General features: G+C 36.1%; 1 protein-coding gene across 1 annotated transcript in view; it reads left to right on the top strand.

Annotated features, from left to right (window-relative positions):
• Nucleotides 1-20,895, top strand: part of CENPF (centromere protein F) — a 39,716-nt gene extending 18,821 nt beyond the window's left edge. Inside the window, exons 11-20 of the mRNA XM_032684046.1 lie at nt 3,161-3,296; nt 4,218-7,663; nt 9,258-11,555; nt 12,112-12,252; nt 13,309-13,485; nt 14,180-14,341; nt 15,481-15,667; nt 16,368-16,844; nt 17,698-17,891; nt 20,424-20,895. Coding sequence (XP_032539937.1) covers nt 3,161-3,296; nt 4,218-7,663; nt 9,258-11,555; nt 12,112-12,252; nt 13,309-13,485; nt 14,180-14,341; nt 15,481-15,667; nt 16,368-16,844; nt 17,698-17,891; nt 20,424-20,633 — 7,428 coding nt within the window. The 3' untranslated portion in view covers nt 20,634-20,895. The remainder of the gene's footprint in view (nt 1-3,160; nt 3,297-4,217; nt 7,664-9,257; nt 11,556-12,111; nt 12,253-13,308; nt 13,486-14,179; nt 14,342-15,480; nt 15,668-16,367; nt 16,845-17,697; nt 17,892-20,423) is intronic.
• Nucleotides 20,896-21,349: the final 454 nt, after the last annotated feature.

Below are 21,349 nucleotides of genomic sequence, written 5' to 3'. Positions count from 1 at the left end.
GGCTGCTGTCATCAGCAGATACAATATAACCTGGCATAGTTTCTTCCAAAACTTTGCCTGTCAAAATTCTCTGCAAAAATATAAAGTAAAATAGTGGGGTTTGTTCAGATCATCACAAATGTTAGTAGAGGTTTAGTATATTGTGAAATTTTAGGTACATTCTTGCTGGTGGTTTGCAATGTCTGGGGGCAATCCCAGATATTGGAATGTGCCACTTTGCATGGCTTTGGCCCAGTTCACTTGCACTCTTTCATACAATTCCCAGGCACAGTTTAGGAGTTCACATGAGCCTGGGAATCTTCCCAGCAAGTGGTTTGATTAGAGCCACCTGTTTTGGGAGATAAAAGACTTTATGGTACAGATATGGGCTGTTCCATGCCACTTGGCCTCGATGCCAGATAAAGGTCCTTAAAACCTATTTAGTAAATAAATCTAACCAGTACCTTCAGGGGTAAGGCTAATCAAGACAATTTTGTTCTTCCAATGTGGAGAAGGAAAACCTTTGTCAAGCTTCTTTACATTCTTAGTATAATCTTTCATATTTTTAGGCAAATGAACAAAAAAAAAAGAAGGTAGTTTATATCAGATATTGTGGGCTTATACCCTTTCTATATTTGATAGTGGGTCTTTGAGATCCTATTGTCAGAGAGCATCTAATTTGTGGAAAGATCTTCTTTGCTGCAAATTCTTAGGAGTACTTCATTTTATCTACCAGTCTTGTATCCATCTTACTAGGCTGTAACTATAGTTACATTTTTTCTTTGTATTTGTTTATCTTGGTCAGACAATTTAACAGTTGGTGACAGTGGTGTTGTATTAGAACATGACCAATACATTTCTAAAGAAGCTTAATCAGGGGAGATTGTAATAATTTAAGAGATGAGTAACACTACAGTTCTCTATCTTAAGATTTGCACATGAAAAAGCACAATATGTGTCTTCTTCACTCTCATAAATAAGTATACTGCAAAAAATTACATCGAATTGCTTCAAAGTCTTGGAGGTTTTGTTGAGAGTAGATTTTTTTATAGCTGAAGAAAACAAGAGTGAGATTGGTATTTTTTCCCTTTATTAAAGGAGAAATCATTGCAGTCTTACACTACTTGTCTAACTCTCCAGTGGAGAATACCATTGTTTTCTGCTGATTGATCCACTACTGTGTTTAGTCCTTATTGTATAACAAGACTGGTCTTCCAAAAAAGCTGCAAAGCAGGTACATGTGAGAGATATACAGGATACTCTTTTGAGAGCATACAGGATATGCTTAGTCTAAGGACTACTGAGCTTTGCAATGGTGACATCCCTTCAGGCATCATAGTGTGTGGTTTACATTTTGATGGTGCAAGCAAGCCCATAACTATTCCCGGAAAAATTGGTTGGTCAGTCCATGAACTGCTCACAAGCCTGCTCCATGGAGAGTTTCTCCAGAGTAGTAGTACTACCTGTGCATAGGTTCTGGAATTTGCTTTGGGTTTTGCCCTTTTAAGGGGCAACTGCAGAATGGCTAGCTTGAGTAATGCAGTGTACAAGTAGAATTGATAACTGAATTGAAAGCAAATCAGTTGTTTTGGAAATAGCTTTGGAAAGTGTAAACAGCTAGTTGCTCTCGGATACTTAGTCCACCAAGTTATGTTGAGTGCTACTTATTGGTGAGACCCCATCTAGAATGCTATATCAGCTCTGGGGTCCCCTGCACACAAAGGATGTTGACTTGTTGGAGTGAATCCAGAGGAGGGCCACCAAGTTGATTAGAGGGATGGTGCACCTCTACTATGAGGAAAGACTGGGAGAACTGGGATTTTTCTGTCTGGAGAAGAGAAAGCTGTGGGGTGACTTAATTGCAGCCTTCTAGTACCTGAAGGGAGCCTACAACAGGACAAAGAGGGACTATTTGCAAGGGCATATAGTGACAGGATAAGGGGGAATGGTTTCAAACAGAAAGAGGGTAGGTTTAGACTTGATATTAGGGAAAATTCTTTATCTAGTCTAGCGAGACATGTCCCTGCCCATGGCAGGGGGTTTGGAACTAGATGATCTTTCTGGTCCCTTCCAATCCAAGCCATTCTATGATTACTGGGAATGTTTGTACCAAATCAAAATAATTGGACTTTTCAGCCATTTTAATTTCTTCAGCTTGTTTTTTTTTTCTTTCTATAGATCACCCTAGATTTTCTGATGAATGGGCTTGTTCAATTCATGCACTCATATTGCATCTGTGTATGGTGCTTTGAACACAAGGAGTTTGGATGCTTGTAGTTCTTTGAAAAATTAGGATTGGTAGAAAACTTTATTAAAATTTATATGTAACTGGGTTTTTCTTTTTTAAACTGTGAGTAGGGAGGGCTATGAGTAGAAGGGGAGGTAACTTAGTAACAGTGACAATTTTAATCATGTTCTGAGGGTGATTTATTTATGTTGTTGCAAAACCAAGCCTGCCAAGCTTTTAAGTTTTTTCATCCAGACCTTTCCATTTCTTGAACTTGGCTTTTCTGAATTGGTGCCCATCTGCTAGTAGTAAATGGATAAATAATTGACGATCTGTTTCCAATTGGGCCATGCCAGTTCCATGCCCCATCTGTTGTCCAGAGCACATGAACTTAGAGAAAAAGGATGAGTTTCCTTAAAAGAACTTTTATTTGGCTTCCTAGATACAATTTAGTTACATAGTTTTTTGTTATTGTTTGTTATTTTGTTATTGTTTGGCTGGGTTTTTTAAAATCAAATTATTTGAAAGAAAATGCTGTTAATGGCAAAGCATCCATCTGAAAGTGTAAGCACTTGTAAATAAAATATTTTGTGTTAATTTTGATACTGTTGCAGGGATTTGTTTACTTAGTTTCTTCAGGACTGTAGCCTAACTTCATCAGCTTGGATTTTGTAGGATCTATCCTGATCTATCTGTTTGGGACAGGTCATGTGGACCTGTTAGTTCTATGCCAACAAGGAGCATGCTGACTATGTCAACTGGCAGCATCTCTTAGATGCTGTCAGTTAGTTAAGAATAAGTTCAGCTTAAGTTCCCAAGCAATGCTTAAGAACCCGGGCATAACTGCCCAAAGACTTGCTAGGATCTAATGGAATATCTTTATTTAAGTGAACTGAATTCTTTGATCTCCTTGGCAATTTACATGAAATATGGTCTTGTTTGGGTTTGGTTTAGGAAGTGAAGCAGGAGAAAAATCGTCTTAACTGTCAACTTGAAAAGAAATTGCAAGAGATCCACCAGCTTGAAGAGGAACTAAATACAATCAAGCAGTCTCTAAAGCAAAGCCAGAATTTTGCAGAAGAGATGAAAAGTGAGTTACAATTTTAAATTTGCAGAACTTTTTTTGTATGTTTTCTGCAATAGTGTAAGTTATATTGTGAATTAAGTGAAAGGTTCTGCTGTGGGATATGATTAGAGTTTTTAAACAGCATTGAGTTTGTTGTAAATGGAAAGGATTTATTGTCTATGAACATGTACAGTTCCGGAAGATACAAAATTTTGAAAATAATCAAAGTGTACTGAACTTATCAGCTGCTTGAATTTCATAAAATCTATTTAAAATAGAAAATTTCTGGTTTGTGATTCTTTTATGTGTTTCACAGAGTTGAAAAGAATTAGGGAAATGCTACATAACCACTGATATTTCAGTCTTGCTTGCAGTGTTTATTTTTAGTTGAGAACACAGTTTTTCAGGAGTTGTTGAAATACACCTTGTAATTCCAGGGGACTACTTAAAAGAGGATAGATTCCCTACTTGTTTCTGTGCATTGGTCAAACTTCATGTACGATTTCAAAATGAAGCTTTTGTATTTGATTCTGTTTCCCCTTAATGACTGACCCAACTTTTCTTTCTGGGTAGAATTAGACATTATTTGGCAGAAATGGGATATAAATGGAATAGAAGGCAGACCCACACAAATGTCACATATTGAAGTGAGATCTGCCCTGTTAATAAAAAAAAAAACAAACCAAAAACCACCTACAAAATGAGTACTACTTTTTATAAAAATTTGGTGAAAGTGAGACACAGAAACAATGTCTGAGTGCATAGTATCTGATAGTCTAAGGTGATGTAAGTATCCTTTATCTAGTGATATAACTTGAGAGTAATGCTTTGCAGTAAAATGAAAATTGAAAATAGTTAAAGTAAGTAGTAATACTTAATCTAGAAAATTATCTACAGAATTGCCAGTATTGACTGGCAAAGATTTGATGATGTTTTCATTTACAGATAAGAACACTTTTCAGGAAGCAGAGCTGAAGTTACTGGAAGAGAAATTTAAAAAGCAAGAGAGCTCCCTTTCCCTGGAGAAGCTAAAAATAGCTTTAGCTGACATGGAAAAGCAACAAGATTCTATGCAGGACCTACTCAAGGAAAAAGATAATCATATTAAAGAACAAGACAGTAAAATATGTAAAATGGAGGAAGAAGCAGAAGCTTTGCAGAGGATCATTGGGTTCAAGCAGAGAGAATGTGATGAATTGCAAAAAGAGGCTGCTGCTTTTTCTCAATGGAAAAATGAAACCGATCATCTTATAAATAAACTTAAGTCTGAAAAGGAAGGTATGCTGGCTCAAATTAATGACTTGGAGAGTTCCCTTCAAAGTCAGCAAATCAAAAATCATGAGCATAGTGAGACATTCAGAATGATGCAAACTGAAAGTGACAGGAAAACCACAGAGATTAAAGAACTTAAGGATATGCTGGAATGTAAAAGTGCAGAATTAGAAGAACAAAAAAAAGCTTTCAATGAACTTGAGTGGAAAGCAGAATGTTCCGATAAAAAGTACTGTAAAGAGATAGAAAATATGTCCTGTAAAATATTCCAACTTACCAACCAAGTTACTGAAGTAGAAGAAAAGTTACAGTTAGCAGCAAGTGAAGGACTGCAAAGGGAGCAATGTTATCATGACCTGCTTGGTGAATATGAAAAAATCTGTTGTCTTGTAAAAGCAAAAGATACTTCAGATATGACAGAAGATGGACAAGTTAATTTACAAAGTGGTCAGGATAAGACTCTTTCAGGCAATACACAACTTGCAGCAAATAACTCCAACCCTGAGGATCAGAGATGTGCAGGAGCTCTTCTAGAAGCAGGAAAAGCTAAGGATCTGGCCAATTTCCAAGAGCAGATCTCTTCTCTTGAGATTTCCTTAGTGGTTCAAAAGCAGCTGAATTCAAATCAGCAGCAGCAGTATGAAGACTTACTGCAAATAAAGGGTGAAACAGAACAAAGATTACTTGCAGTAGAAGAGATGCACAGAAGCTTTGTGATGGATACTGAACAGCACATCAGTAACTTGCAGGCGGATATTTCAGCACGTCAGAAATTAGTTGAAAAAACTTTAGACATTCTTAAGGAAAAGGACATGCAACTGCAAACTCTGAATGAAAGATTCGAAAACAGACAAGCTGAGCTTCAGGATTTAAAGATCAATAATAAACTGCTTGAGGATTCAGTAAGACAGCTGGAGCTCATGTCTGGAAAATGGGATTCAGAGAAGAAGGATATGTCTTCAATGATTTGCTCATATAGCAAAAAAATTGACGAACTTACTAAAGAAAATGCAACCCTTAGGGATTTAAACAGTGCTTTAAAGCAAGAACAAATAACTTTGCTGGAGACAAATAAAAATATTTATAACAGTTTAAAGGAAAGAGAAGAAATAATTTCTGAAATGTCCGCAAAACACGAGGAGGAAAGGCAACATATTGAATCAAGAACTGAAGAAATCAAAACAGAGCTTGAAGCTTTGCAGGCAAAGTATAAATTGGTAGAAGAAGAAAATGGAAATGTTATGAGCATTCTGAGAGAAGAGGCAACTGAATTTGAGCAAAAGAAAGCAAAGCTAGAACAAGAGAAACAGGTACTTAGTGAGAATAAAGATATCTTACGTAAACTAATAGCCTCAGAAGAAATAAAAAAGGAATTGGTTCAAGAACTTCAACAACTGCAGTCAGAATTTTCCAATGTCCAACATGTGCCTTCTATGGAGCTTGACTGTTTAAGTCAGGAAACGTTAAATGCCAGGGCAACACAAAATACAATGCAAGAGAAATGTGGCCTTGTATTTCAAGACAAGGAGCAACTGGGGAAGGAACTACAAACAAAACATGAACCTCTAATGTGTGAGGTTAGTTGTGAACAGAGACTCTGTTCAGAACGGTTGAGAAAGTCCATGGAAGAAAAGGACATTGAGCTGAATAAATACCAAGTTAAACTTGAGCTTCTTCAAATGGATTTTGAGGACAGTGAACTCTCCCTAGAGAACTACAGGTTAGAAGTGATGCAACTGGAGACTGCTTTAAAAGGCATGGAAGTAGAACTTGAGAAAAGCATGAGAGAGAAAGAGAGACTGCAGCAAGAACTACTGTCTGTTAAAGAACTGAAAACTTCAGATTCTTCACTTACTGTATTAGAGGAAGATGACAACTCACTGAGATATAATTATAATAATGTTTCCCAGAATTCTGGCAAAAGAGGAATGGATGAAAGTTATTCATCAGTCTTGCTGGCATCCTCTTTGCAGGAAACAATAAACCATCTGAGTGAGCTTGAGAAAATGTGTGAGAGGTTGCAGAGTGAGACCGCTGCTTTAGCCTCTGGATTTAAAGACACAAAAAACAATGGCATCACAAGTATTAATAAAGTAGAAGAGGAGAAAGAGAACATAATGAATACGGATAAAAATTTAAAAGCAGAGAAAGCTATTCTTCCTGATGAACTTATGGATCAAAGTGATCACAGTGATCTGAGAATGTATTCTGATAATAAGGAAATATCCTTCAGACTTAAAGAATGCAGTACTCCTGACTACAAAGATTTAAAGTTGTCCAGAAAAGAAGTTAAGATAGGCTTTGCTGAAATAAGAGAGAGGCTCTCAACTTTCCAGAATGAACATATAAAATTATATGAACAGCACTGCAGTATGAGCTCAAAGATATGCGAGCTACAGTCTTGTATTGAAATACTGAAGGCAGAAAATTCTGCATTGTCGACAAGTCTGAGCAATGCTCACATAGATTCTGTGAGAGTGTCACTATCCTCTAGCCGAGATGACACACTGTCTAAATTAGATGAAACTAAGTCCACATCATCTTCCTCAGATCTTTCTGTAAATCCCTATTTTATAGAAGTCACCAAGGTGGTTGATTCTCATAACAGTGCTGCCTGCAAATGGACGGAGGAAATGAATCAGCTGGAGAGTTCTGCAGAAGTAATTTCAGAAGGTACAACAAAAGTTTTGGTTGAAAATTGTCATAATGATCACAAATTGGACTCTTTTACAGAGCTCAGGACTATTACTCCTAGAAAATCTAACCTTGAAAATAGAATTGAAGAACTTCAGATGCTGTGTCAGACATATGAGAAGGCCATCAAGGTGCTTGAAGATCAATTTCATGTTCAAGAGAACATGAAAAATGAGGAAATACAAGAGCTGAAAGAAGTCATACTTTCTGAAAGGAAAGAGATAGATCACCTCAAACAGCAAAATCTATCTGACAAGGAAGAATGGCAGCAGAAACTGAATAATATGACTATGGAGATGGAGTGCAAACTGGCAGCAGAAAGAAAACAAACTGAGAATCTGTCTTTGGAGCTGGAAGCAGCAAGACTGCAACTACAAGTTCTTGATTTAAGTTCTCATTCGCTGTTGTGCACAGATATTGAAAATGTAAGTAATTGCTGTCATGCAAATCAGTTTTATATAAGTCTTTTGATTTATGGTCAGCCAAATTTAAATTTTGCAATTAAACCTGTTTAAAATTGTGTCCCACAGAAGTAGTACTATTCTTTAGAGAAAGCACAAAAATAATCCATACCTTGAGTTCTTGTTTATGCATCACAGGCTCATGAAGTAAAAAAAATTACAACAAAACCAACAAGTTTATTCTATTAACATTGTGTAATAATTTGCACTACTCTCTTGGTTTTTCTTCAGGTCTATGTCAGTGTGGATCTGGCTGTGTTAGTGGGTGTGCATGCACTGTGTATCTGTACTGTGTGTACCTGTACTGTGCTTAAACGCTTAGACTTTTCATTTAATATGGTCATTTAAAGATACACACACTTCCCATGTCCCTTCATGGAACAAGCAGACTAAGGCTGCAACCACACATCTAATTCTTTCAGTGTTGTCAGCAGTAGAACACAATTAGCTGGTAGCAAAACAGTTAAATTTCATTTCAGCCTGAATTTCCTCAAAACACATAAGGGAACAAAAATCTGGGAGTCAGCTCTGTCTTTTTTTTTTTTTTAGTGCTGTAGGTGGCATGCAACCAGTGAGCTAGATTTTGCTGCTTCTTGTAAGGAGTGACAGAATCAAAATTTATTCAGAATGGTGATAAAACAATCTAGTGTTATTAGACTAATTTCCCTTAAATATAAATGGAACATGTGCATTTTCTACTTATAGGAATTCCGGACTTCACCATTAAGTCCTATGCAAGAGGCCTCCAGTGCCCAGTCAACACAGTCTCACAAATTAAAGTTTAACAATGCTCTTAAAGAGCATCTTGAATCTCTACATTTTGGGCAACTGTGAAACACTGAGCAACTGTTCCTTGCAGAGAAGAAAATCTTGTATGTGTTGCTCGTAATTCACTTGGAGCACCCACACTGATACACAGACACTAGAAGGAAGAAATACTCTTCCTTACCATCCATAGCTGAAGGTTTTTAAAGATGGAGTGTGCAATTCAGATCTTTGAGATGCTGCCTTTAGACACAGTTCTTTTCTGGAGTCCTCAAGTTTTGTAGTTACACATTTTTGTTTCAAATGAGAGCATCAGGTGGCGCCAAATACAAGCCCAGCTCTGACAGGCACTGGTAATTTGGAAAAGGTATTGTTTGAGGATTTGGGCTTGTGTCCCTTGAAGATTCTCTGTTGTCCAATAGAAGGTGAGCAGTAAATCTTCCCCCCTTATTGATACTAACAGTTTTTCACATTGTCATGCAGACGCCTATTGTCCCAAAATACAGAGATATGTGGTACCTTTGCACTTAAACTTTTTGTAAATTTGGCTGAAATTTCTCCCTCGGTATTTTTAAGCCTTTTAGCCAAAGATGCATGTGTGTATAAATAAGTGTAAATCCTTTCCACAAGAAAACAGATTGTTAAGTAGAGAAGAATGCTATCTATTTATTTCACATGAACAGGAGCTTTATTAGTTGAAGAAAACTTTTAAAGGTCACCTTGTTTTTTTCTTATATGTATTCTTTTTTCCCTCCCTTTTTTGTTTTAATGGATTGATTCTTAATCCTTGCAGAATGCAGAACAAGCAAACAACAGTCCTTATCGATTGGGAGTGCCTATTGAAAACTCATCTCTGAAAAGCAATAACCTTAAAACAATACCCATTGAGAAAATGGCTGCAGGAGATGCCTCTGTGTGTGAAAATGTAACCAAGACCACTGAAGTAAGATTAATGGAAGATTATACTGAGAAAATTTCTGGAGAACAAGAGTGTATAAATATGTCAGGAAAAATAAACAGCCCTTCAGTCCATGGCAGTGCACTGTCATTTTCCAGCAGTAGTTTTTTGGGCGCTGGGGATTTCTACGAAAATCAAATAACCACTGAAAAGCTTGAGGAAGAGGCAAAGCAACAGACTGCAGAAAATTTGAAGCTGATCTGTGACACAGAGGAAAGCCACAAACGTGTTGATTTAATAATAAAAGTTGAGCAATTAAACTCAGAACTGAACTTTCAGAATGCACAATTAATTTCAAATAGCTCAGCTTTTGCAGAACTGGAGGAAGCTACTGCAGTTGTTAAGGAGGAAAACTGTGACATAAAGGAAAAACACAAATCAGTTTCTGTCAATAAGCAGCAATTATCTCTTCAAGTAGTCTCCTTAGAAAAAGAACCTGTGAATGTAAAGTCTGAGGTGGAGCTCTACAAAGTTAGATCGTCTAATGCAGCAGACATGCTCGATGATGTAGAAATGACAAAAAGAGATTGTCATGAACAATTTCTTGCAGTTGAAAACAAAGGTAGGAGTCCAAAATCTGATCGAGTTAATACTGAGAACCATGCCTTGTTCATAGAGCATGACATTGAAATGCTTCAGGCAAAATGTCAGCAATTAGAAAAGGAGAGGGAGGTTAATCTGAAAACTATTTCTAGCTTTCAAGAGTACCTTGTTTCAGTCACAGCTGAAAGAAACCATATTGGCCAAGAACTGAGTATTTTGTCTGAAAATAAAAAAGAACTGGATCACAAGTATCAAAAGCTCCAAGAGAAATTAAAAGAGCTAGAGTCAACTAAGGTGGATTCAACTGAATTCATTAGAAGATTAGAGGGTGAAGTGAGGACACAAGCAGATCTGCTTGAGACTGCAAAATCTGATGTAAATCAATTATCAAATGAAAAATATCATCTTCTTCAGAAGCTGCAAAGTTTAGAAAATGATGCTGTGTCTTTTGCCTTAGAAAAAGAAAAATTCCAAAATGAAGCAGCAGATTTGAAGAAGAAAAAAGAGCTGATGGCAAGAGAATTGGAAATGATGCAGAGTAAATTAAGTTCATCAGAAATGGAAAATTCAAAGCTTTCCAGATCTTTGGAAAGCTTGTTAAGGGAAAAAGGTGAACTTGCTTCAAGACTCAGTGTAGCACAGAAAGAAGTAGATGAATTAAGATGTGGAATTGAGAAGCTGAAAGTAAAAATTGAATCTGATGAGAAGAAAAAACGCCATATTGCTGAAAAGCTGAAAGAGAGTGAACGGAAAGCTGACTCTCTTCTGGATAAAATAGAGAGGCTTGAAAGAGAATTGGAGATGTCAGAGAAAAATCTAGAAGATGCAATTATTCAGGTGGAGACTTCTAAAGCAGAGGCAGAAACATTAGCAACGGAGATGGAAGAGACAACTGAAAAGCTGAAGTGTTCAAACTTACAAATTGATGTCCTCACCTCACAGAAACAATGTCTGGCTAAAGATTTAAAAGAAATGCAAGAAAAATTCCTTGAACTAGAGTCTGCAAATTTGACTACAGCAAAACTGTTAGAAGAAAAGGAGGAAGAAAAGATGCAAATCAGGGATGAGTTTGAAAATACTGTGGTATTGCTGAGATCTGAGCTCAAAGATATGAGTGAGAAATTAGAGTTTTCATGCAAGGAGGAAGCAGATGCTAAAGCAAAAGAACAAGTCTTGGTTAAGCAGGTGGCTCGTCTTGAGCAAGATAAAACAATACTATTACAGCAATATCAGGAAATAAAAGATGAAAACATCAAATTGGATCAAATGAAGGAAGTACTTGTTCAAGAATTGATGGATTGTAAACAAAAGCTCAATGAAAATGTACAGGAAAATGGTGCTCTTCAAAAGCAGGTGAAAGAAACAGAAGAGCTGTCTTTACAGCTGACACACATGCACCATGAGCTTGAATGTTGGCACCAGGATAAAAAAGGGCTGCAGAATTTGGTTGCTGAGTTGAAGCTGAAGGAGCAACATTTTTCTGATAATGAAACTTTTTCAGATATCCTGAATGTTCTAAAAATGTCTTATAAGGACCTTGAGAAGGAACTGGAATCTACACTTTGTGAAAAGAGCACTTTATGTAAAAAGGTAATACCCTTTCCATTAGGGTAGTGTTCCCCTTTTAGGAGTGAGGATAAAGTGTCCTCTGGGTCTACCACTTCCTCAATAAATTATATCCTAAAATAATTTTAGCCTCAGACTTTTACAATAAACATCCTATTTTTAAAATTACATTTTCCATACAATCATGGGTTTTCATTGAAGTTAACAGAGCTGGAAAGCATGGCATTATTTTCCACGGGATGAATGGAAAGGTGGCTTGAAAGTAGGCGTACAAATTTAAGCAATGAAATAATGCAGGATAGTTTCCTCTCTCCTGTAGAATAAAAAGAGTTAAAACAAATTGGTATTGGGCGACTGTGTTTTTGTATCAAGAATAAATACTTTGGGATCTCAAAAGAAAGCAAAAAAACAATTGGACACTTGCCATGTGAAACCATTACCTTATTGTGACTCTTGCTTGGAACTGGACTGACCATGGGAATAAAATAACCCATCTTTAAAACTGCTTGTTGCATATAAGTAAATTCCTTGGAGGTCATGACGCATGTATTAAAAATAATTCTGGAAAATTTAATTTCAGGTAAATGAACTGACTGAAAGTCATACTGAGCTGCAAGTCAAGCTAAGTAATACTGAACAGATGATTTCCAAATTACAGGAAGAAAGAAATAAGCTTGCTGAAGAAATACGATGCATTCAAGAACATTCAGAAAAGAACAAAGTAAGTTACTTTGTCTTTAGTATTTCTGTGTTCGAGGCCAGATACTCAAGTACAGTATTTGTGCAGAGTCTGGCCAAGGAAGCTCTGATAATGTACAGTATTAGGGGTTCTTGCTTCCAAATTTTAAAAAAATCCACTGTTCTCTTCTGAGATAGAATGGTTAGTTAACAGGTTTTTTCCCCTATTCCTTCTATCAAAACCATGTTTTCTTGGCGTAAAGGCCACAGGTGGATATCTAGAAATTTTTCAATGTCAAGAAATTATCTTTACTACAGCCATTCAATCCTCAGACTGAGGATGTCAGATAAAAAAATGTAACATTTCACGAAACTACTTTCCCTGTTTCAGTAGTGCTAAAGTACTTTCAGGATAAAGTCAAGAAAAATGGTTTTAGAGCCTTTATTTTTAATTAATTTATATTTAATTCTTGGAGTCTGTTTTATCATCTAGACAACTGTAGGTCTTATTTGTGAACAATATTATTTCTTTAAATCAGTTTATGTGGTCTTCTCACCTACTAACATTATTTTACAAAATTTTATAACCAGAGGCTTGTTTCTGTTGTGGTGTTAAGGATTTGGAGTGGGAAAAGAAAAGAGATTTCTGCAAATTCCGGAAATCCAATATGGAAATACTAGCAAGCTGTCCCAAAAGTACAGTTATAAAAGTGAATCAAAATGAAAATGCTTAGAAAGTTTTGTCTTCTTAAAGAGGGTGAGGAAAGTGACCCTTAATCTCTCAAGACACTTTTAGAGGGAACAATGGTCGGAGAGGTTAAGCTCTAATTTAGGCAGTGCTGCTTGATTTAAGTGTTGGCGAACTTGCACTCGATTACTTTTAAGAAAACTTTCCTTTGCCTCCTATTCTACCTTTTGTGTTCAGATGTTCCATTCTTTGATTACACTCTGTTTAGCCACTGTGAAATACTTTTTTCTTACCAAGTTGTTTTTGGCAATTGAAAAATGCTTCAGATGTAAAGTCACATAGTTTAATGGGTCAACTGTTTCTCCATTGAGATGATTCCAAATACCAAGCAATGTGCTGTTATGTTTACAGATCCAGCTGCATCTAACTATGTCAGAAAAAAATGAACTGACTAAGAGTTTGGAGATGGTCCAGAATGAATTGCAAGAAAAAGAAAGTGAAATGAAAAAAGAAATATCAGAGTACAAAGACAAACTACTTCAAGCAGAGAAAGAGCATCAAGATCGTCTGACAGAAGCAAACCGAAAGGTAAATCAGAAAATGGGAAGTGGGATGCTGTGAGATTTTGATTCAGTTCTATGTATTTTACAAAATTTTGCTGATCCTATTTAAAAAGAAATTGTTTTGGTACCAATATTTCCAAACTCTACATATGCTTATACTGGAGCTAAGTAAGTGTTAAAATAACTCTTTTCCATACAGTAAGCAGTGAAAGGTGAATTTATATCACAATTTAGCAAGTATTTAGTCTATATATAAATTTATCTGGGACTATAAACTGGAGAATGTTTTGGTAGGAATGGGAAGATACCACTTCAGGACATAAGAGCAAATTTGTTGGAAATGCATTTGTCAGCCATGCAAAGAGTCACCAACTTTTCTGCAGAAATGTCTATGAACTCTGAGGCCAGTAAGACACAGGAAAATAATTTACTATAATTATTTCTTAATAATTTTCATTCTTGTTATTATAAAGTAGATGTAAGAGCAAGTTACAGTAAAATATAAGGACTTTTTAATGGCAGAGTTCTTAGAGGCAAGATTCTAGTATTCAAAATGTATACTTAAGATAAATTGCTTTTTCAGTTTTAAACTCCTCGAAACCTATTAAATTTGCAGTGGAATTCCTGTGAGTTTGTAATATGCTCTTAGGTGCATCTCTAAAATACAACTCAATGTCCTTTCTAGTACCATAGTAATTAAGCACGTTTTCTTTCTCTAGAATGAAGTAGAAATTGAGGCCTGTCATGAGAAAATTAATTCACTGGAGCACTTCATCAGGTCACAAAAATTGGAAATTGAACATTTGAAGTCAAATAAAGAACAACTAAATAATTCCCTTAAAGAAGCTAATCAAGCCTTAGGAGAACTCCTACAAATTAAGGTGAGAAAAAACCCATAAGCATGGCCAATTACATGAGATCCAAGGCTGGGTAGTAAAATTACTTTACTGTGTAGTAAAATAAACATAGGCTTTTGAGTGCTGCAGAACTTTGGCTTGACCTTGATACAGCATTTTTCTTATTTACTGGGTTGGGGGTTTTTTGTTGTGCTTCAGTCTGTGATTGATATCTGGCTCCAGTTCTGTACTCCCACTTAAGGAATGAGTATCTCTCTAAAGGCACTCTTGAAGAAACATAGTCAATTCAATTTACTTTCAAGTAAATACTGAATTACAATATTACAATACGTTCATTTTGCTCAACAGTTCCTTACTCTTAGGGCCCTCTACTATGGTGTTAATTTGCTTAATAACAACTTTGCAATGATAAAGTACTGTAGGATGTGTGCCAGTGACAGAAAACAGTACCCATGGTTGTGTAAGAGTGTGGTGTTTGCACACAGGTTGGTACCAAACCAGATAAACAGGGAGCAGCCCAGGAGAGTGGGAGAGATTGGAAAGGAATGATCTGCTGCTGCTGGGAATAGTATTTTTGAACTGGAATGTAAAGTGCAAAGCAGGTCTGAGTTATCTTGCCTCTGTGGTAATAAGATGCATTTGGGATGAAAAGAAGAATGAAGGAGATTTGGACTTTGGAGAGGGCACTTTAAAATTTGGAGTATTGGTTTGAAATCTGTTACCTGGAAAGCATCACTCTATTATACCATGTCAGTGAGGTGATATCAGTTATTGCTCTCTACAACTACCTGAAAGGAGGTTGTAGCAAGGTGGGAGTCAGCCTCTTCTAAGCAAATAGCAACAGGACAAGAGGAAATGGCCTCAAGCTGTGCCAGGGGAGGTTCAGGTTTGACATTGCAAAGAATTTCTTCACTGAAAGGGTTGTCAGGCATTGGAATGGGCTGCCCAGGGACATGGTGGAGTCACCATACCTGGAGGTGTTCAGGAGACGACTTGACAAGGCACATAGTGCTATGGTTAGTTAATAGGGTGGTCAAAGGTTGGACTCTATGGTCTTGGAGGTCTTTTCCAACCTTAATGATTCTATGATTCCATTTGACATTGTAATGTTTAAATGGAAGAATTATGTTTCTGGTGAAATAACTAAATTTCTTATTTTTTAGGCTGATAATAGTAACATTTTAGTTCAACTGAAGAAGGAAAATGAATTTGCCCACAGTGAAGTGCAGCTGTGGATGAAATCCTGTAAGCAGATGGAACAGGAAAAGGAAATGTTGCAAAAACAACTAGTTGAATGTGATGAACTACTAAAGAAGAAAAATTTTACTACGTCAAAGGATAAGAAAGAAGGTAACTGAATCTAGATTAAGTCTTAGTGCTTTCTTAGCAGTGCATTTGTTTGTAAATCTTTCATGTTCCCTAAGATGTCCGCTTGCATGTGCAGCTCCAATACAGAGCATGATTCTTAAGTAGGATAAAAAAGTACAACTGCAAATTTGTCAAACATTTTCAAAATCTAGTTAATATGTTTTTCTCTTAAAGTAAGAGAGACAAATCTGGATTATGAATAAATATTCTAAGTATTACAGTTTTGTGGTTAAAAGTAATTTACGGAAGGAGAGGAGTACTTTTCTTAATAATTAAAGTTTGTATGCGAGTTCTTTCATCATTTTCCAGCAAGCTTTTCCCTCTGATTGTCATGCTTTGTTCTTTATGTTCCGACTCATCTCATGAGATGCACTGTGTTGTAAATGATACTTAAAGAAAGTTTGGGGTAGAAACTTTTGTGTTCAGAAGGTACAAAATGACAGGGAAAATGTTTGCCCATGCACTGGTCAAGGATTCTGTTCAAAATTTGCATGTTTTCTCTATTTAACAAGTAAATTATTATATCTATCATATTACTGAATTTGTTATGCAATCATTTTTTTATAGTTGCACTGTTATAGAACATGTGTAATTAGAAGATGTGTGACCATTGCATTATAAATTCCTACATACGCGTCTTTTTTTTGTCAGTTATGTGAATAATAATGGTTTGCTTTGAAAGGTGATGCTGATGATGCTGTTGCAGAAGAAATTAAGTTAAAATTGGAAGAATTACAGGAATCTACAGAAGTGAAGACAAGAGAAGCAAATGAGAACTTGGAGAAATACTGCTCTCTAATTGTTAAATATTATAAACTAGAGGAAGAAAATGAGATGCTAAAAACACAAGTGAATTTGCTGAGTGCTCAGCTGAAACAACCAACAAGTGATACTGTCAGCACTCCTTTGCTGAATTCTGATCACTCATTAGCTGTAAGCAATGAGTCTGTCAAAGAGATAAGGTCAGATGAAGATACTACTAAGCTTTCAAATAAAAGGCAGAGATGCGAAGACAACAGGAAAGACAACAGAGAGCCAAGATCTCCTGCTCCAGAGACTTCATCAAAAAAGAAAAGGAAGTGTGATATCTCTCAAAATCTGCTGGGTCAGGAGAACACTGACAGCAAGCTAGATGGGCTTCCAGAAGTAGTGCAAAAAGGTATTTATAGTGTTTTATAATAGCAAACATTCTCTGAGTACAGCAGGTGTGCTTTTGTCCTTTGTTTGTTGAATTAGTTTCACTCTGTGTTAATTTGCCATACATTAAACAGATTAAAGTTCCCTGACTCAAAACCGTCTTGCCCACAGCAGTAATATATTATCATCTTCATGCAATGAAATTAGGTAGAATGATATACCATATAAGGGTTCACTGTAGCAGAAAGTAGTTGAGAAGACTGTACAAATCAGGACTTGAAAAATACATTGTATGTTCAACTACTTAGTAAGTAGCCCTTCATAATAAATGTAACTGCAATCATTAAAGGACAAGCCATAGGGATACTGAATTGCCTCAGCTTTGGTGATCACTCTCAGAAGTCAGGATTTCTTACCAGCATTACTATTTTTCTTACAATATACCTGTTCCGGGGACATGTGCGCCAGTTAGTGTTTGACTTTTAGGCTAGGCAGAGGGATAATAGACAATCTATAACAATCTAGTTCTGCAAGAGAAAAATATTAAAAACCAAGAGTATCATGTCACGGTATCATGAACTAACAAGTACATGTTTTCAGACTGAAATTGTTCTCCACGTAATAACGTACCTGTAAAGAAAAAGACCAAACACTTGTTTGAAATTTTTTTCTGTTGTAATTCTATGGTTTCCAAGTTTTGCGTATGAATTTTGGAATGCACATGATCTATTCAGCAATCTTTTTGACCCATTTTCTTCAGTAGAACAAATGACTTATTTTAATCAGCTGTTTTTATCTCTGTTGTGAAAAAAGAAATCCATTTGAGAAAGTTTAATTTATTTAGCTGGTTTTAATAGAAGCTGTTTATTTTTCAGGCTTTGCTGACATCCCCACTGGCAAGTCTAGCCCTTACATCTTACGTAGAACAACGCTACACCTCAGAACCAGTCCCCATCTCACTTCCTCAGGTGAGAAACAGCCTTTGCCTAAACAAGACTTAAAGAGGTGCAGACCAGATCATCTTGGTGAGCGCTCCTGTTCAACACCTGGTGGCAGCAAACCACAAAAGGTAACTTGAAAAATTTTATCTGGATATGAAAGTCATGGGGAAAACTTAATGCATTCACTAAATGTATTCATCTTTCCAAGTAAGTTTGAGGATATTATCATCATTCTTTATGTTTCTCAACAATACAGTGAAGATCATAAATACTGAATCAGTAAAACATGACATAGGTCTTGTCCGTGCGAGCAATCTGCAAATTGATTGTGTGGTGTTATTTGTGACCTCAAAGGGAGAAACCACTGAGAAATGTAAATTCAATACAGGTATATTTTCAGTTTCTTGTAATGGATACTAAAGAGTGGATATTCTTATACTGTGGTTTCTTAGGTTTCAGAGAAAGTAAACATCAAGAGGATTAAACTCTGGGAGTTTGAGTTTAAAGTTTTCTGCAAACAACTTTTCTTGGAATTCCGAGTTACAGGTGCTGTAAAATAACTACAGATATTTGAGATGCTGTTAAACATGTAAATAGGGAACATCTAGATAGTAAAGAAACTGTCATATAGAATGTTTTTTGTTGGAAGGGACCTTAAAGATCATGTAGTTCCAACTTCCCTGCTGTGGACAGGGAAGTCTTTTACTAGATCAGCTTGCTCATGCTTACAGATTTTGATATTATCAAAATGGATAAATGCTACACAGTTAGATTTTAAAAGCGGATTTTTATTAAAAAAGGTTAGTAACTGAAGTTTACATTAACTTTTCAAGTGTTTTCAGTAACAGACACACTGTTGAATGTTTCATAGAACATAAGAATAAGGCATTCTTTCTAAGCTGATGCAAGCGCTTTGCAGATTATAGAAAAGTGTTCCAGCCTTAGGACAGAAATAAACTTTTGTTGTCCGAAATCTCCTCCAAAGTTTTTAAGCATGCTGTCTCAAGCTGAGCAATAAGAGAACAGCTATTAGATATTGACAGTTCTTTATCTGAGGGCTACATAGAAATATGTCAGTATATAAAAATTCTTCCAGTTTGCCAGGTTACACAAAAGCATTCTCTTGGCAATCAGTGGAATCTGGTGCACAGCTTTTTAGTTTTCTCTTGATTTTTTCATTCTTGTTTGTTTTGGTTTTTTTAAAATGCAGTTATTTTGTATTAGCACATAAAGTGTGTTGGCAAGATACCAAAAGTAAGTAAAGGCAAGTAACACATAGTTTGATGGATGTATAGATTTTTGAGGCCAGAAAGCACCACTGGGAAGACAAGTCAGATCAGAGCCATAATTTTTTTGGAACTATAGCCATATGAAATCTGTATTTTGCAGTGAGAGTGAATCCACTGAATTTGGGTATGTTGTTTCAAGGGATAATTACCCTACTTGCCAAAATTTGCTGCTTCTTACAGACATTGCCTGGAGGTCTGTGTTTTATTACTGTTTCATTAAGTGATGCCAATAACCTTTATTTACACTCATTTATGTATGTTTCCCTGTAACATTAGAAAGAAATGGTGTTGCTTGTAAACAATCTCAGTAGTGCAAAAGAAAAGGAAGCCTTGGTCGCAAAAAGTTGTGTTGTAATCACCTGCTGGCCCGGTGTAAGCTTGTTTTAGGCTCTTGCTGATCATATTCAAGGTTACAACAAATAACAAGCAATCCATAATAATTTTTTTCTAATTTAACTGGGGGAGGAATTTCCCAAGCAGTCCTCCTCTTTGTCTAAGCTTGTATTGTCTAGGTCTAAGGACAGGCTACTCCTTACTTTCAACTAGATAGGAAAAATAAAGATTTCAGGGTTGTTTTTTTCGTCCCTTGAGTCAGGGATGCAAAAATGTCATGAGTTCCAGGAATTTATGCCCTTCTCTCTTGGACATGTGTGTTTGTTTTCTTTCAAGACGACATACATTTGGGAATTTCTGGAGGAATGCTCATAATTTCATTTATTGAAACGTGCTGTTTCATGCTTTATGTTAGTACAGTAAATGGTGTCTCTTATTTTAAAAGTGAAATAAACCTTGTTTCCTTCTCTTTGACAGGTGCTCATATGTACTTCATTTTAAATATCCAGTTTCAAACTGTTGCAAATTTCTCAAGGTGTTTAAAATGTGCCTGTCATTTTCATACGCAAATTTATTCACTTTTCTTTGTGAATTGACTGCTTTGACTGCATATCAGTTAAAATGTGAAAGCAGTGGTTTCTGTCCAGATGTCAGCAAAAAAGTGAGGCCTATGTTTTGTTTTTGCAGTGTATTTACAGAAAATTGAAATACAGATCTTGGTACACAATACTAGGTACCTTAGTAAACAGATTAGAAGTACTGTCTGTTCCTGGGGTAGCTTTTTTTCTGCTTCTAGCAAATAGCTTACTAGCTGTGTAACAGGTATTCCACCTTGCACCACACCAAAACAACAAGTCTCACCATATTGTATATTGAAAGTGATAAATGTCTTAAAGTTTTTTTTTCTGTTTTCAGTGTCTGTGTTTTTTTCCAAATCCCCAATATTTGGGCTTTTGCAGCAAGTCTTTTGACCCACTGCAGAAAGCTAATATGGTTTTCCATTACCAGTAAACAACGATATTTTTGTTTGTGTTACAGGAAAATGATGAGCAGCAGTCCCAGGCAGTAACAGCTTTTCCACCTAAGAATTCTACTTCAAGGTCACCAATTTGCCTGTGTAAACAATCCACAAAACCTCTCTCTGATAATACTAGTGAGAGTCATATGATGCACAAAGCCAAAAATTCTCTAAATGAACAAGGATTATCTGAGCAAGATGAGCAAAAAGAAAATTGTAAGGTGCAGTAAATCTATGTAGACTTAATCACAACTGAGAATAACTGATGATTAAAAACCAGTTTGTAAAATAAATATCAGAACTATATGGAAGGCACCATTTTCTCTTATCCAATGATTAACGATATATATGGGATCTGTAAAGCTTGTTTTTGAATATTTACTAATACCAATAGTCAATCAAACTTGTGAAATAGTAATGAACTATAATTGTAGAATTATAATTGTAGAATTTTCTGTAAATAGTTCTTTATAAATCTGTTAAAAAATTAAACCATGGAAAAAGCAGACCACATGTTGCCATTGTTGTCATTCTTTCTGAGTACCAATGGTTGATTTACAAATGCAAAATAAACTCATTTAAGTATCTCTCAAAATATTAGCTTCCAGGAAAAATGACGCAAACACCATTGGATGATTTAAAATGAAGCAGTGACATAATTTCTAAATGCAAGACAAAATATAAAAACAGATGTAAGATGCATCCAGTGCACAGGTCTAGTGTGCTGTGTCTTGGTATCTCTTGTTCCTCATGGACTAATATTATGCAAAGGGGGATGAGACATGGTCCAAACAAAGCCAAAGAATATTCCTTGAAACTAAGTCTGTTTTCCCTGAAACCAAGCATCTGGCAAACCATCTCTTTGTACTTCCCAGTATGTACTGGCTTTGACCATAGCTGAAGTTCTTACAACATTAATCTTCACTTCTGCAAAATGGCCCTTGGC

Source organism: Chiroxiphia lanceolata, chromosome 3, assembly GCF_009829145.1.
Source record: "Chiroxiphia lanceolata isolate bChiLan1 chromosome 3, bChiLan1.pri, whole genome shotgun sequence".
In the NCBI taxonomy this organism is placed as follows: Eukaryota; Metazoa; Chordata; class Aves; order Passeriformes; family Pipridae; genus Chiroxiphia; species Chiroxiphia lanceolata.
The sequence above is the reverse complement of the archived record's forward strand: the minus strand, read 5'-3'. Positions and strand labels throughout refer to the sequence as shown.